The sequence below is a fragment of the Amblyomma americanum genome, chromosome 1 (genome assembly GCF_052857255.1).
Source record: "Amblyomma americanum isolate KBUSLIRL-KWMA chromosome 1, ASM5285725v1, whole genome shotgun sequence".
Classification (NCBI taxonomy): Eukaryota; Metazoa; Arthropoda; class Arachnida; order Ixodida; family Ixodidae; genus Amblyomma; species Amblyomma americanum.
The window spans coordinates 243,101,078-243,115,992 of NC_135497.1; the positions used below are offsets into that span (position 1 = coordinate 243,101,078).

At 48.2% G+C, this 14,915-nt stretch overlaps 1 protein-coding gene across 1 annotated transcript; it reads right to left on the reverse strand.

The window, feature by feature from the left end:
• Window positions 1-3,451: 3,451 nt before the first annotated feature.
• LOC144096030 (uncharacterized) lies at window positions 3,452-6,097 on the reverse strand. Its single transcript, XM_077629371.1, has 2 exons — window positions 6,040-6,097; window positions 3,452-4,946 (listed from the first exon to the last, which is right to left on the reverse strand). Exon 2 carries the CDS (start codon window positions 4,909-4,911, stop codon window positions 3,625-3,627), a length of 1,287 nt encoding a protein of 428 aa, XP_077485497.1. The 5' UTR covers window positions 4,912-4,946; window positions 6,040-6,097; the 3' UTR covers window positions 3,452-3,624.
• Window positions 6,098-14,915: the final 8,818 nt, after the last annotated feature.

Genomic DNA, 14,915 nt, shown 5'->3' on the forward strand with positions numbered 1-14,915 from the left:
ATGAAAGTGGATGGATACCACTCACGGGTGAATTACCCGAAAGCCTCCTGTCTAGCAGAGGATTAACGCGATTCCACGCCGGGCTTGGATAACGTGGAGCTAAGGTGGCTAGACTGGAAAGGTGTGAAGAGTTAGGAGGCGTTGGAAGAGCGCGGCGCTTTCCGTCGGCCGAGCGTGACCTCTCTGCGCACCGATGCCGCCAGGAGGAATGTGACGCTGCTAGTAGCGGCGCGGTAAGCTCAGCCGCGTCGGCCTTGCGCACCCCGTAGCAGTTAGTCAGTTCAGTTCGTTTCGTCGCCTATATTGGAGTGTCTGTAGCAGCGTTTTCTCGTCCGAGGGCGAGATGCCTTCAACAACAAAGAAGACGGAGCGTTGGTGCTTTGCGCCTGGGTGTGGCACGGGATACAAAAAAAAAAAAACACTTTCTGTTCCGTGCCCCTGTCTCCCATGGAATGTTTGCCAAGCGGGCTCGAGCGATCCCAAGTGCCAAGGCCGTCAGTATCATTTTACAGCCTTGTCACCATCCTTGAAAACGAACTTGCACATGCGTTCAGCCGAACGCGCTTGCATGTCGAAGCTGCGGAAGAGGTATTCTACAGTCAATTAGTGATATGCGCCAAAAATTAGTCGTTTTTAGCATTCTGTTGCGCTGACAGCATCAGTTGTACGTTTTTATTGCCTCACAAGAATTTTTTTTTTCCTTAAGGGTACAAATCAGGAGGATAGTGAGAAGAAACGGAAACCACTGAAGCTTTGCGTGTTGTAGATCAAATTCTGAAAAATTTTCGCCCTCACTTGTAAATAAACGATTTCATGGCCAGATGTGCTGCTTCATTGCTTACATGAGCGTCAAGATGACATACATGCTACAGGTTCGCAAGCGGCATCAAAAACCGATTTGTGCGTTGGGGCGCTTGGTTTGTGCTTTTGGGCGCCTTCATCTATAGCCTCGGTGGCTACTAATGGTTAGGGTGCTCAGCTACTTATCCGGTACCCGCGGGTTCGAACCCGACCGCGGCGGCAGCGTTTCGATGGAGGCGAAACGCTAAGGTGCCCAGGTGCTGCGCGATGTCAGTGCACGTTAAAGATACCCAGGTGGTCGAAATTATTTCGGAGCCCTCCACTGCGGCCACTCTTTCTTCATTTCTTCTCTTAGTCCCTCCTTTATAATTCTTTCCCTTACGGCGCGGTTCAGGTGTCCACCGATATATGTGAGACAGATACTGGGATATTTCCTTTCCCTAAAAACGAGTTTTAATTTTCGCCTTCAGCCAATGCGACTGCAGTTTTGCGGTCATACGGCACGCATTACAACCTGCTCTTCTCGCCTTACGTACGTGTAGTGGCTGCGTTTCGGTGGCGGCGCAACGCAGAGAGTCAGTGCACGTTGAAACCCAGGTCGTTTAAATTATTCCGAAGCCTTCCGCTGCGGCATTAACAGCGTCCCTCACATCCTGGGCAGTGTCTCGAAATGTGCACGCACAAAAAGCGCATCACTTCAGCTATGCAATGCAAACTCGGCTTGTGAAGCAGCATATTTCAAGGGAATAATGATGCGAGTTGACGAAACACTAATTCATGATAAAGATCCATTCTTTGACACTAGTAGAAAACGCGCGATAAGCAAATCGGGCTCATTTTCGCTTCAGTGGTTAAATTTAGCCTACGCGATGCGCTCATTTTGGCTGCGCGCCTTACCGCGCCCCTGCCGTCAGCGCCGCCACAGGGCATCGGCGCGCTGTGGGGCCATGTTTCCCCGGCCGGTTTTCACACCTTCCCAATCTAGCCACCCTAGTGGAGCCAAGAAGTCTTTTTTTCCCTTTGTTTCCCTTATGTCTACTTGTGCAGCAGGGTAGGCAGCATGTTGGCATGCTGCTTCACCGACGCTCACACGAGCAGAAAGACGGAGCCCCAGAGTTCGCTGGCTTCCGTCCGGCCACTACGCAGCATTTATTCTCACCGAAAAACAGCGCGCTTACACGGGACACGAGAAAGGAGACACGCACACACACAGCGCTCGCCAGCGCTCGCCTGCAGGAGTCGCGGGAGGCCAAATTCCGGCACTTGTAGCGAGGCGACGCGGGGAGACGCAGATATTTGGTGAGGTGAGATCTTAGCGTCGGCGCCGGAAACACCCTGTAAGCGGGGATTGCTGGGGACCAATGACTAGCCGCGCATTGGCAGCGATCTCCGCGGTGGCTCAGTGGTTATGGCGCTCGGCTTCTGGCCCGAACGACGCGGGTTGGATCCCGGCCGCGGCGGTCGAATTTCGATGGAGGCGAAATTCTAGAGGCCCGTGTACTATGCTATGTCAGTTAAAGAACCCCAGGTGGTCAAAATTTCCGGAGCCCTTCGCTGCGGCGTGCCTCATAGCCTGAATCGCTTTGGGATGTTAAACCGCCATAAGCCATTGGCAGCGATCTTCAGATTATACCGAAATGCACGCGCCGCTTCTGCGAAGACAGGAGGTCTCCACGCAATCCCCCCCCCCCCCCCCCCAGTAGGTTCCCGTCGCCGATGACTAGCACAATTAGCGACGGAAAGAGAATAATTGAGGGGTTTTGTTCACGATGTTTAAGCACCCCCGTCTGGAGACGCGTTCATGTGTTTGGTCCCCTGCGGTAGACAAGACGCTGATGCGATGGTGAAGAACGCTGCATTGTGCGCCACTGATACACCGGCAGCCGCCGGCAACGCGCCAAAGCCTGGTTCGGTTGCCGCACCAGGCAGCGGCAACGCCCCGTTTAGAAACTAAAGCTGGTTATAGTAACGTTGCGCAGAATGGCCACAGTGGCATCAAATGGAGCTGAGGCAGTCATGCATGACATGGAAGAAAGCGAACCGGCGAGCACTGCCAAACGTAGCTCCCGCCGCAAATTCTGCTGTGTATGGCAACAAGCAGGCATAAATGACCGTGCATTCCATCATTTAAGTTCATTTGAAAACACGAGCGCACTGAACCGGCCGTGTAAATAAGGCCTAGAGTAAATACACCCATTAAGAGGAAATCGGCCTTTTATTTGCCACTCACAAACGGAACACAATTGAAAAAAAGCACACTGCGATGTCAAGCCAATAAGCAATTTACAAACACAAAACAATGGCAAAAGCAAAATAAGAAGCACAGTGCGATCTCAAGCCAATTAATGCCCAATAAAGCACTAAGTCATTCACAAACAGAAAACAATGGAAAGAGCATAAGAAAGCACAATGTCATCTCAAGCCGATTAATGACAGTAATTCAGGAAACAAAGCACTAGGCCATTCCCAAACTGAAAACAATGAAAAAAGCACACCAAAAAAAAGCGCAGTGCAAACTAAAGCCAATTAATGGCCGTTATTTAGGCAATAATGCACTAAGCCATTCACAAACAGAAAACAATGAAGAATCACAAAGCACAGTGCAATCTCAAGACAATGACCGTCATTTAGCCATTAATGCACTAAACCATTCACAAACAGAAAACAATGAAAAAATAACAAAGCACAGAGTCACCTCAAGACAATGACAGTTATTTAGTTAATAATGCAATGAAGAAAAACGAGGACATTTCATTGCAAGAAAAAAAAAACATACGGCACCCTCAAGCCGTTGCGCAACTTGCCGAGCGTAACCACGTCCTCTTAGTTGGTGGCACTTGCCGTGCTGGCTTCGACAGGACGCAGCTTTCCCTTTGCAAGAAGTGTGCGGAAGTTATCGGCCCAGACGCGCGCATCTTCGACTTCAGATTCGGACATGGTTTCGTTCGCCAATCGGCTCCATTTCCTGTACAGCAGGCCCCGTTGGCTGCGAGTCAGGAAGCACATCATCTTGAGCGCATAGCTCCGCCCGTCTCCTACCTCGAGCCCCCTGAAGAAAGTTGGGTCTACGACCCGACACCAAGGAGCCGAGTTCTGCGTGTTCCCTGGAGAGGCCACGTTGCTCAAGTAGAACTCCATCAGTTTCCTTGTCCAGGCACTGGCGTTACCGCCCAACAGTAGGTTCAGGTAGTCCATGGGGAAGCGAGTTCTTTTGGCGAACATTTCCAACAGATCAACACAGTCGAGCCCCGAGTATTTTGTATGGACCATAAATGATTGCCCTAAAAATAAAACGTCCTCCTTCGGTGCCTCATCGATCGCCCTCATGAAGAGCGTGTACTGTGCGACGGCAAGGGCAGGGATGTACGGTCTGAGGGCGCTTTGGCCCCAGCCACACTTGTCGCGGAGATTCTCTAGATTGGCACTGGTGGGGCAGGGGAATTCTCCCGAGAACGTCGTGGGCAACACCGTTGCTAGCCCGAATTTCTCGAGGTTCCGAAAGATGCCAATGAGGCGGTTGACGCTAACAGCTGATACCGAGCTCAGCAGCAGGCTCAAAAAGCCGATAATAAGCCCTGCTTCGTGCAAGGCCTCCCGGTCGCCAACAGAGAGCAAACCGTCCAAGTAGGCCACGATGCCTTTAGCCGTCTTGAAGTCTGCATCAAGCACTGCGGGTCTCTTGAAAAGGGGGCTCAAGGTACTGGTGTCCAGGTAAGTCCCTTCGGGGCGCGGACGTACAGCCGCTTGTCGAAACAAGTCACCAAAGAGTGGTTTTGTCGGGTCTGAGGGGGACGGTGTGGCTACGATGGATTCCAGCAAATCCCGGTCGAATGTGTCAGGCCACTCTTGCGCAGCAAAGTTGGCCAGCCATGTCTTATAGAGGCGAAGACGAACTCTTTCCGCCGGATACCCGATGCAGCGGCGAAGCACGTCGCTGCCCAGTGCAACGGCAATGTCATCCGTCCAGTCACCGAAGTTGTCAGTGATGAAGGGCACATAGGTCTCATCCTTCACATCCAGCCTGGCTGCATCGTCGCTGGTGACAAAGGTAGAGAAGAACTGATGCCGATTTTTCGAAAAGTAATCCCACTTTCGCATCACCATCGACATTGCTAGGTAGGACACTTCTCGGTCACCTGCGTCAACTGAAAGCAATTTACTAATTATTACGAGCAAAGATTATATACTGCGCTTCGCGAGAATTACGCTAACTATATAGCATGGCCACTCTGAGAGTTCTGCAAGGAATCTGCGCGGAGTGCTTCCATACTGACCCCAGCGCCATGGTGCACGGCAGAACGAGCAGAGCAAGCATCTTAACAATAACAATAATTGGCATTGGGGGAAAGGAAATGGCGCAGTATCCATCTCATATATCGTTGAACACATGAAGCGCGCCGTAGGGGAAGGAATAAAGGAGGGAGTGAAAAAAAAGGAAGTGGTACCGGAGTGGAGGGCTCCGGAATAAAATCTACTTTCCCTTCACTGTCTTTAAAACCCCAATTCCTTGGATAAATCATCCCCGCTGCATTTCATTGTAGGGTGAAGCCCTTTACAGAAAAGCATCAAGTGTTCAGCCGTTTCCTCCTCCTCTCCGCACGCAACGCACAAAGTGTCTATCTCGTGGTACCTGACTGTATGTCTTAGTCCGCAAAACTCCCGTCCTGGCCTCCAACAACAAAGAGGTTCCCCTACAGTTATCATAGATATTTTCTTTGGCAATTTCCTGCTTGACGATCTTGTATGTTCCCAGTGCCGATTTCGCCAGCATCCCTGTTTTCCACCGAGCTCTCTCTGTTTCTTTAACCTTTTTCTTAACCGATATGGGCTCGAAATGGCCGCAAGCGCCACCATGTCTTCCCCCTGGTCCATCTCGAACGCAAACGTGCTAGGCCTAACCGGGACCCTGGATTTACCAAGGAAAAATATCACGTACGGGTGCATGAGTTCGGAAAACGAACCGCACCGTGTTCAGTTTTGAAGGCCTCGGTCTCTCCATGATTTTCGGTCGCACAAGTAGGGCACGATTAATTGCGTCCTGCTGAAGATCGACTGTGGAACGCGAACAGCGAACAACGAAAGGCGAGAAAACGAGGTGCTAAACTCATTGCTAGAATTTTTTTAGGCTACTAAGCAGCTACAAGCACGTGTCGAGCAACAAAAGCAGTACAAGAGCAATTCGAACGCTTATAAAAAGCGAGAACAGCCTAAAGCATAGCACGTCGAGCATCAGCTTACCTTGCGAAGAAGTGCCGTACTACTGCGTCACCAGTGTGGTAGCCGTGAATAACCGGAAATCGGACCAGCGATGCTAGGTGGCGCAGTAGCCCGCTACGCAGATTAAAAGATAAAAAAGTATTTTGTGAGAACATCATTATTTGAAGCAATTTAATTTACTTTCGTGAGGAAGCATCGATTAATATGGCAGAATTGTGCGTGAATAAAAAAATACGAAGAAAAAATGAAAATTGGTTTTGATGAAAGGAAATGACGCAATAACTGTGTCCCATATTTCGGTGGACACCGCAACCGCGCCGTAAGAGAAGATAAAGGGGGAAGTGAAAGAAGAAAGCTGCAGATGCCGCAGTGTCGGTCTTCGGAATAATTTCAGCCACCTGGGGATATTTAACGCTCACTGACATCGCACAGCAGACGGGCGCCTTTTTCGTTACGCCTCCACCGAAACGCGGCCGCCGCGGTCGTGTTCGGACCCGGGTACTCTGACTCGGCAGACGAGCGCCTTAGCCACTGAGCCACCGCGGCGGGTATACGACCAGACCCATCACGCATGATGCGAACGCAAACGCCACAGGAACGCTTCCTTCACCTGCAAGAGGAAAAACGCTAAGGCGCCCGTGTGCTGTGCGATGTCAGTGCACGTTAAAGATCCCCAGGTGGTCGAAATTATTCCGGAGCCCTCCACTACGGCCCCTCTTTCTTCCTTTCTTCTTTCACCCCTCCTTTATCCTTCCCTTACGGCGCGGTTCAGGTGTGCAACGATATATGAGACAGATACTGCGCCATTTCCTTTCTCCCCAAAACCAATTATGATTATTATCACCTGCAAGAGTGCAAGGAGAATGTCCACGATTTCATGGCGTGCTGCGATCCGTCGAATCTCGAGAATACGTTCAATACAGAAAATTGAATGACCTCGTTCTTCGTCCCTGTTGCGTCTATTCACGGCAGCATGGTCGGCGATGCAAAAGCAGGCGTTTCTCCTGGTGGCCTATGCGAGAAACAGGCTGTATTGGACATCATATCTAGTCGCCGGCCAGCCTAGTCCTGCTACGAGTGCGTGCATTTCAGTGGAGGCGGCGAGGCTGCTCTCTGAATGTTTTTGGAGCCAAATAAAATACGCAGGCAAGGGCAAGTGCCGTGCAGACAGGACTTTCTCGGTTTAATAATGCAAGCGTAAAAATTGCGCATCGTTCGCGCTTTCCCAAGTAATGCCCCAAGTTCCACGAGAGCTGTGCTGCATGCGCTCCCTGCAAACTTTACTCCACGGTTACGCGCTGAGATTTGCGAACACCATCTCATCGCAACGTATATCATAATGCGCATCCATCTTTTGAGCAATTTTTAACATACTCGTAACTTCTGCAGCCTAAGTGCTATTGCAAGTCGAGGAGTACGAATTGTGTTCCCATGTAGTCGCATTTTCAGGAACAGTGAATCAATAGGAGCGCTCCGCAGCCATTCTAGTTAGTTGCTTTGTCGAAATTAGCTTCCTGCTCAGAGCGCCCGAATAACTGCCAACCTTCTCGCACTAAACTATTTTTCATATTGATTTATTTACTCGTTTTGTCATGCGTGTATATAATTAATATACGTCATCCGATGCAGGTGCATTTTATGAAGGCGCAGAGACCAGTAGCACCGAGCATGGAGAAAACTCGAGGAAGAACTAATGGACTTAGGCCTGAATTTTTTGTATAGATCTTTTTTTTCTACTTCCATCCTCCGGAGTTCCCGGGTTCGAACCCCACTGCGGCGGCTGCGTTTTTATGGAGGCAAAACGCTAAGGCGCCCGTGTGCTGTGCGATGTCAGTGCACGTTAAAGATCCCCAGGTGGTCTAAATTATTCCAGAGCCCTCCACTACGGCTCCTCTTTCTTCCTTTCTTCTTTCACTCACTCCTTTATCTCGTCCCTTACGGCGCGGTTCAGGGGCCCGCCGATGTATGAGACAGATACTGGGCCATTTCCTTTCCACAAAAACCAGTTATTATTATTATTAAGCGAGCATAAGTGAAACTGGAGCTGAACCCAAGCTCACGGAAAAGAATAAATCATGCCTTCAGGACACTGACGGAACTAATTCTTGAAAAGGAATCTCAAACACGGGGGGACCTAATTCTAAAATCTGTTGGCACAGCGTTCGAAGACTTTAATGACATTACTGGAAGTGACTGGCATGCCCACGTACAGCTACCAGGTGGAAGCTTCACACATACTAACCTGTTCTGGTGACGTCACTTCCCTTCAGCCAATGAGCATTGGTCTGGTCACGTCCCCTCCCAGCCAATGAGATCTCTCTCTTCTGGAAACGTCACAGACAATGTCACTGCCAGCCAATCAGAATTCTCTGCACAACGCCGGACGGTCATGGCTGGCCTTTGGCTCCGGTGACTCTGCTATGCTATGGCATAAAATAAATTCGTGTTAAGAGCTCAGATTCGATCCCATATCTTGGCGATGTACTTTCAGTCCATCCGATAGCAGCGGCCTTAGACCACTCGGCCTCAGCGCAAGCTTGTTTATGCATGATATTTAATGCAATGAAATTAAATTCTACTACAAAAGGGAGGATTGTTGGGCCAATTGGTTCATGATTCGAGACTGAAAACGGCGCAAAAAACGGGACAAGATAAAGAGAAGCAACACACACAGCACCGAACTTACAACTGAGTGTATTTCATGTGAGAGCGCAATAAATACAGGAAGTACAGATAAAAAACTAAAAGAACACTATGATATAAGATTGATACTATTGCAGGTCAATATCTTTGAAGTCCCCAAAGAAGTGCTTGAGGAGAACCAGCTGCAGTTCCTCGATACAAGGCTCATTTTGGAAGACAGGCACCTCTGTTGGAAGTACGCTCCACGTTCGCAGAAGGGCTTTCCACCCTATTCTTCGGCGCACTCCAAAGTGGTGAAGCTTGGAATAGATGTGAGTGCTCTAAGGAATGCCCTCAATAGGTCCTGTCACCACCGCATTTTCGAAAGTGTAGAGGCGCAAGCTCGAAGACTGAGTGCTGCTGGTTATCCGAAGGCCATTATCAACAGCATTGTCCACCATCTTTTGAATGAACTGCGTAGACCTGTCGACTCCAAGCAGCCTGAGCGAAGTTTGGTCAAGACAGCGGCCATCACTTATGTCCACGGCGTCAGCCATCGGCTGAAAAATATTGCGGGACGAGGAGGTGTACGTGTAGTGTTTTCGGCACCCAACAAATTGCGCAGGTTGTGCGGGAAATTAAACGGGGCAGATAAAAAGCGAGAAATCTGCAGCACTAAGCACATGACGCAATATGTTGACTGCCAAAGCAAGCTGATCTATGAAATCCCTCTGTCATGCGGTGCCACTTATGTTGGCCAGACTGGCCGCTGCTTAAATGACAGATTAAGAAAGCACGCTAAAACAGCGTAAAACAGCTCCTCCGTCGCAGAGTTCGTCTTTGTAAGCGAATGTCTATCTACAGCTTAGGACAGTAACAGTCTCCTCAGTTTTCATAGCACGCACATAAGTGCAGCTTTCGACATAAACTATTTAAAAAACATCGTCTCTCACTAAAGGGAGCAAAAACGACGCGTGTTTATCTGAACCACCCATTCGTTGAAGGAAGAGCCAAGTGCACCATAAGCTCAGTGACGCACGTACCGTGTAAAGCATGGAGTCTATCCTCGCGCTACGATACACCACATACGCTCCTTTAGTTCATCGACGGCTCACAATACGCAGCGCTGGTGGTCAACTAAAGAGAAACAACTGTGCAAATGACGTGTACGCACACTGTGGTCACACCCCTTAGGAGCTGCCAATGAACTCGTTTCAACCGCCTTGTGTTCGCTTCGGTACAGTGGTTAAGCGTCGTTCCGCCGCTAGTTTCTCAGCAGCTCCTCGCCGAAAACCAGAACCACGCAGCTTGCGAATACGCACAGAGCACTCTTTCATCCGACACAACCGTCGCTGTATCGCAACACTGCTATCGACCAGCATAAAATGGTAACTTCACGAAGTGCACGCGTGAGAAACAACATCGTGCAGACGCGCCTTCTTGCACTGGCCCCTCTGGGGGAATTTCAAATTCAACCGACTTTTAGTTCATTCGAATCCAGATGTCAGGTGTACACTGTCCATGTGACCAACGGCAGAAGAAAAAAAAGGACCCACTTCACTGGAGTCCTTTTTCTCTCGCGAGCAGTGACATATTTCTACCTGGAACACTTCATGAGGAAACTGGTACCCTTTACCAAACGCCCGCACCGAGGAAGAACGACGAGCCGGCTGTCACAGGAATACCAATGCGTTCTACTTAAATTCAACTTAAGAAGACATAAAGCAATCTGTAAATGCTTGTGTTTCACATAAAATAGCTGAAATGAGCCTCTCTGCAGAGAAAATGTGTGGAACAGAGGTCTTAACTAGTCCTTATCTGGAACGAAAAAGTCTATGGGTTCTCGTGCTGAAACCACCCAGTTTTTGTGCTCTGAATAAATGTTTTTCCTCCTCCTCCTATATGGAAGCAAGATAAGAACGTTGTTAAAGTATGCAGTCCTCCGTATTTCCTGCCGAAAACTGTCGTGTTTTTTTAATAACCGTTGTCGTTCCCGAGCGCTTCCCCATAGATTCGTTCGAGAGTAGGAAAAAGGTGGGAACAGTTTAACCGGATGCTGCCTACTGGAAGCTGCAAAGTAACAAGAAGCTCTTCTAGCTTAATGGAAGTGTATTTTTACTTCAAAGAGAGTTCACATTAACATCTGATACTCAATGACCATACAAGTTGTGATGATATCAGGTCAACAAATAAATATAGGAGAGCGATGAAATAGCAAGCAGGAACAAGGCGTGTAAATGCGTCAAAACAGCACAGTCACTAAACAGCTCAGTGAACAAACGGTAACGTGACAAAACAGCACGCGACAAATCGCACACCGCCAAAAACAGCACACGAAAAAAACAAGAGCATTGCGACTTACCAGCCCCGTAAGGTATGGCGTTGCTTGAAGAGTGAGCGTGGCAGAACTAAGGGTTATGCAGCCGTCGTTTGCTTGGATTTAATGTTGTTTTTTCGCATTATGCCAGCAGTCTGGCCATCTAAGAAATGAAATTGGCCCGGATATTGGCCTGCTTTTATTTTTTCGCTATTGCTTCCACTCTCAAACACCGGGCAAATATTGGGAAACAGGTTTTCACTGAGACGGCAGCGAAACTGATCGTTTATTATCGAGTACACCGAATCGCAGTGAAGTTTGTTGCTTCGACATCAATTATACGACTCGAGCACTAGACGATTCCCAAGTGTGCGGTTTAGTGGTCGTACATTAGAAAACCAGAAGCCAACCAGGCTAAACACATGCTTTCGCCCGTCTACTCTGCTTGGCTACGCTAAAACCCTACCAATTTTTTTTTTAATTTCAAACGCTTATAATTTTAAGCTCGGTATGGGCTTCCAAAACACTTTACCTTTAAGTTCGTGCCATGTTCCTTTTAAAAGCGTTAGCTCTTATTCATCACGTTTCCCGATTTCTTGGGGTCTGCTACACCCTCCCTTCGGCGTGAAATTTTCAGTCAGTTAAATTCAAAATGGCGGCCCCCATAGTAAATCGATACAGCAACTCAATTGGTGATTGCTTGGTGACGTCATTAGTATATCAAATTTTTGATTGATCGGTGACGTCGCTGATATATCGAAGATAGCCGCCAATTGATGACGTAACCGAAAAATTCAAGATGGCGGCCGCAATAGGACATCAATAGCAACCCAATTGGTGATTTATTGGGGACGTCACTTAAAAATCCATAAACGTAAAAATTCGTATTTCCAATAGTGTACCTCACTTTAATCTCGTTCATATCAGTTCTACTAAACCAAACAGCTAACGTTCGTTACTTCGTCTTCCAGACGGTGGCGGCATTTTTGTTTCTGCAGCCATTAGAAGTGAAATTCAGCCACGATGGCGTTACGTCAAGGGCATCTACCGAAGGAAAAGAAGTATTCCGCAAGGAGTGAATCTAGCCCTTCAAGGCGCTTTGCACACAACTGTACACACAACGAATTCACAGCTTTTTCGCAGTGATTGTGGCACCTTTCAGTGATTTCACTGTTCCAGGTCTATTTAAGAACCTTCTTGTCGCAAATGAGACGTTTTTGTACTCCCTATAGCAAACGCAGTAAATAATGTTTCTCGAAACAGTGAGCGAGGTATCATGCTGGCTGCCATTATTGTGCAGGCAGATTTTGCCACCCGTAATAGAAGTAATTCTTTTTCACGATTTCGAGTGTACTGTACAGCTCTGAAACGGAAATTGATTCCGTTATCCTTCGGGTGTTTACGGGACAACTGTTGGCATTTCGATTTTTCTATTTTAATCAATTACGACGTTTTGTAAAGAATTTTTGCACATCCCTACAAAATAACATCACCTGGTATTCTAAGCTGCAAAACTAATTCATTATCAATCTAGAGCCTTTCAACCTCCATTGCTATAACGGTACGCACATAGCGGCTGCGGGTTGATGTCAAAGCTGCATGCAGATGCCAAGACAGCGATATGGAGCTCGCCCTCTGTACCAATATATGGACGACATAATACAATTTGAGCGTGGTGGTAAAAATCGTGCTGCATGCTCTAGACACCACAACAATAGTGTGGTTAGCATTTTCTCCGCCAGATCACACAGCGTTGGATTTAAGGAGATAGGTCGTAAGTTTGCAAGGTCCGTCGGAGGCTTTCCCGGTTTCGGCATAGGGATCACGACAGCGGATTTCCAGCTCTCGCGCTCAACGCCATCCAGCCATGCTTTGTTTACGGTGTCTAGTATTGAGGGAGTGCAGCGCTACTCAGGTTATTGTGCACCTCGTACTGAATATTGTCCGGGCCGGTCGCTGTTTTCCGTTACGCATCATCTATTGCAGCCAGCAACTCAGGCATAGAGAACGGACACGCGATTCAATCTGCGTCGACATCAGATGACACTTGATATACATGCGCTGGGATACCTGCCATATTAAAACGGCTAGTTTTAATATCGTACCCATTTCTTGCATTCTTGTTCGGCACGAGGCGCCCATCCAGGGGTAGGAAACTTCAATATACGCCACTGCCCAGCGAATACAGATGTTAGCGCCAATTTCTCCCATAGCGGCCAGATGGAAGCCAACTAGAGCGTCGTATCGTCGCCATGACAAAGGTATCCAGCAGAACAAAGCTTCACCTTCAGGAAAAACCTAATCCTAGCAGAAAAAAAAACATCTTTAGGAAAAACTTCCTCCAAGGGTGGGATTCGAACCATCGCCGTAGAAAAAAGAAAGACGATGGCTCTTGCCCCTGAGACAGTTTGACATAATAATCATTTTGCATAGACACCTGCGTACCAGCTAATCACACTAGCAGGGTTTGGGGAAAATATTTTCAAGGAGTCGGCATACGCAGGGCATAAAGCAAAATTAATAAATACTTGTGAGCCTTCTTAACCACATTCTTGGAGAAGAAAATGTGATAGCCTTTAGGTAACCTTCTATGCTGTCTGCAATGAGTGTTCTTGTGATTTCCCGCCTAAACTCCGGGCACGACCAGTTCTATTGCCCTTATATGACATGCATGAGTCATCAACTTCGAGAATGTTCGAGTACCTTTTTATTGGATTATCATATGGGACTATACTAATACGACCCATTAATCCACCTTAATCTATTTTCTGGGGTGGACTTATTTCCAAAATTTCGGCGGTGGGCCAACTTCCAAATTTTGGGGGTCAACTTGCCATGGCGGCTAGTATAGATGACGTCACAAAGTCACGTGGCCTCTCTCGACCAATCAGGCTGGCCCATCAGGGCAGATTGTGATGACTTCACACCTCTCCCTTCCCCCTGGGCAAGGTCGACAAATAAAAGTATCACGCCACACTGGTCACCGGCACACCAAGCCCCGCCCCGCCATAAGCTGAGGCCTCACGCCCATGTTCTTGCAGGCCACGTGACTCGCAGCACATTCCTTGATATGCCATTCTCGCGGCCGTCGACGGGTGAAGTTTTCCGGTCTAGGCCATAGCATTCGTTAGCGCAGAATCCGAATATCTCCGAGTCAGCACTGCGTTTCTCGCAAAGCTCAAGGCGTTAATCCACGCCCATTTCCAATGTGGCAGTCGACAAGCTCGCAAATGGTCATATCAAGAAACCAAATGTTCGACAGGCTTCCGCCACGTGTTTCATGCGATGCCGCCCCATGGGGAGCACGAGTTCCGAAAGCATCCAACCCTGCTGGTCGAATGGAGCGGTTCCTATAGTTTTGAATTTACACTGCTGTTCAAATCAAGATGGGCCATGAGGGCAGGTTGTTATGACATCACAAGGTACGTGACTTCTCTCGACCAAACAAGGAATTTTGTTACGGAGAAATCGGAAACAGGATGACGACAACCTAGATGCGATCGCATTAATAAGACACGTGACTCCCTCTAAAAAATAAAGGCCATGGCAGAAAAATATATACAACAAATACGCCAATGCAGAAATATGCTGGGTGCGCGAGCTGAAAGTAGGAAAAGTTGTAAAATAAGGCGGGGTGCTCTAGCCAAGTGAAACCAACCGAGTAATGTTGTGAGTCGCGTGGCCTGATCTACAGCACAGTTTTCTTTCCCCAAAGGGAATAAACTAGTAAATACTAATTAGCCAAATTTTAAACATTGGTTTCAAGAATAAAGTGTCATTTCAGTTGTCGATCATTTTGAAAACAGCTGGCTGAATCACGGTACCATTTACGCAGCTTTATTTACCGGTCTTAAAAAAAGCCTGCGAAATACATAAACTACCACGTGATAGCTGCTGGCGTATATCTCTCGCCCACTGAATGCGCAAAGCACCGTCGGGGACAGCGCCTCGGAGGAAA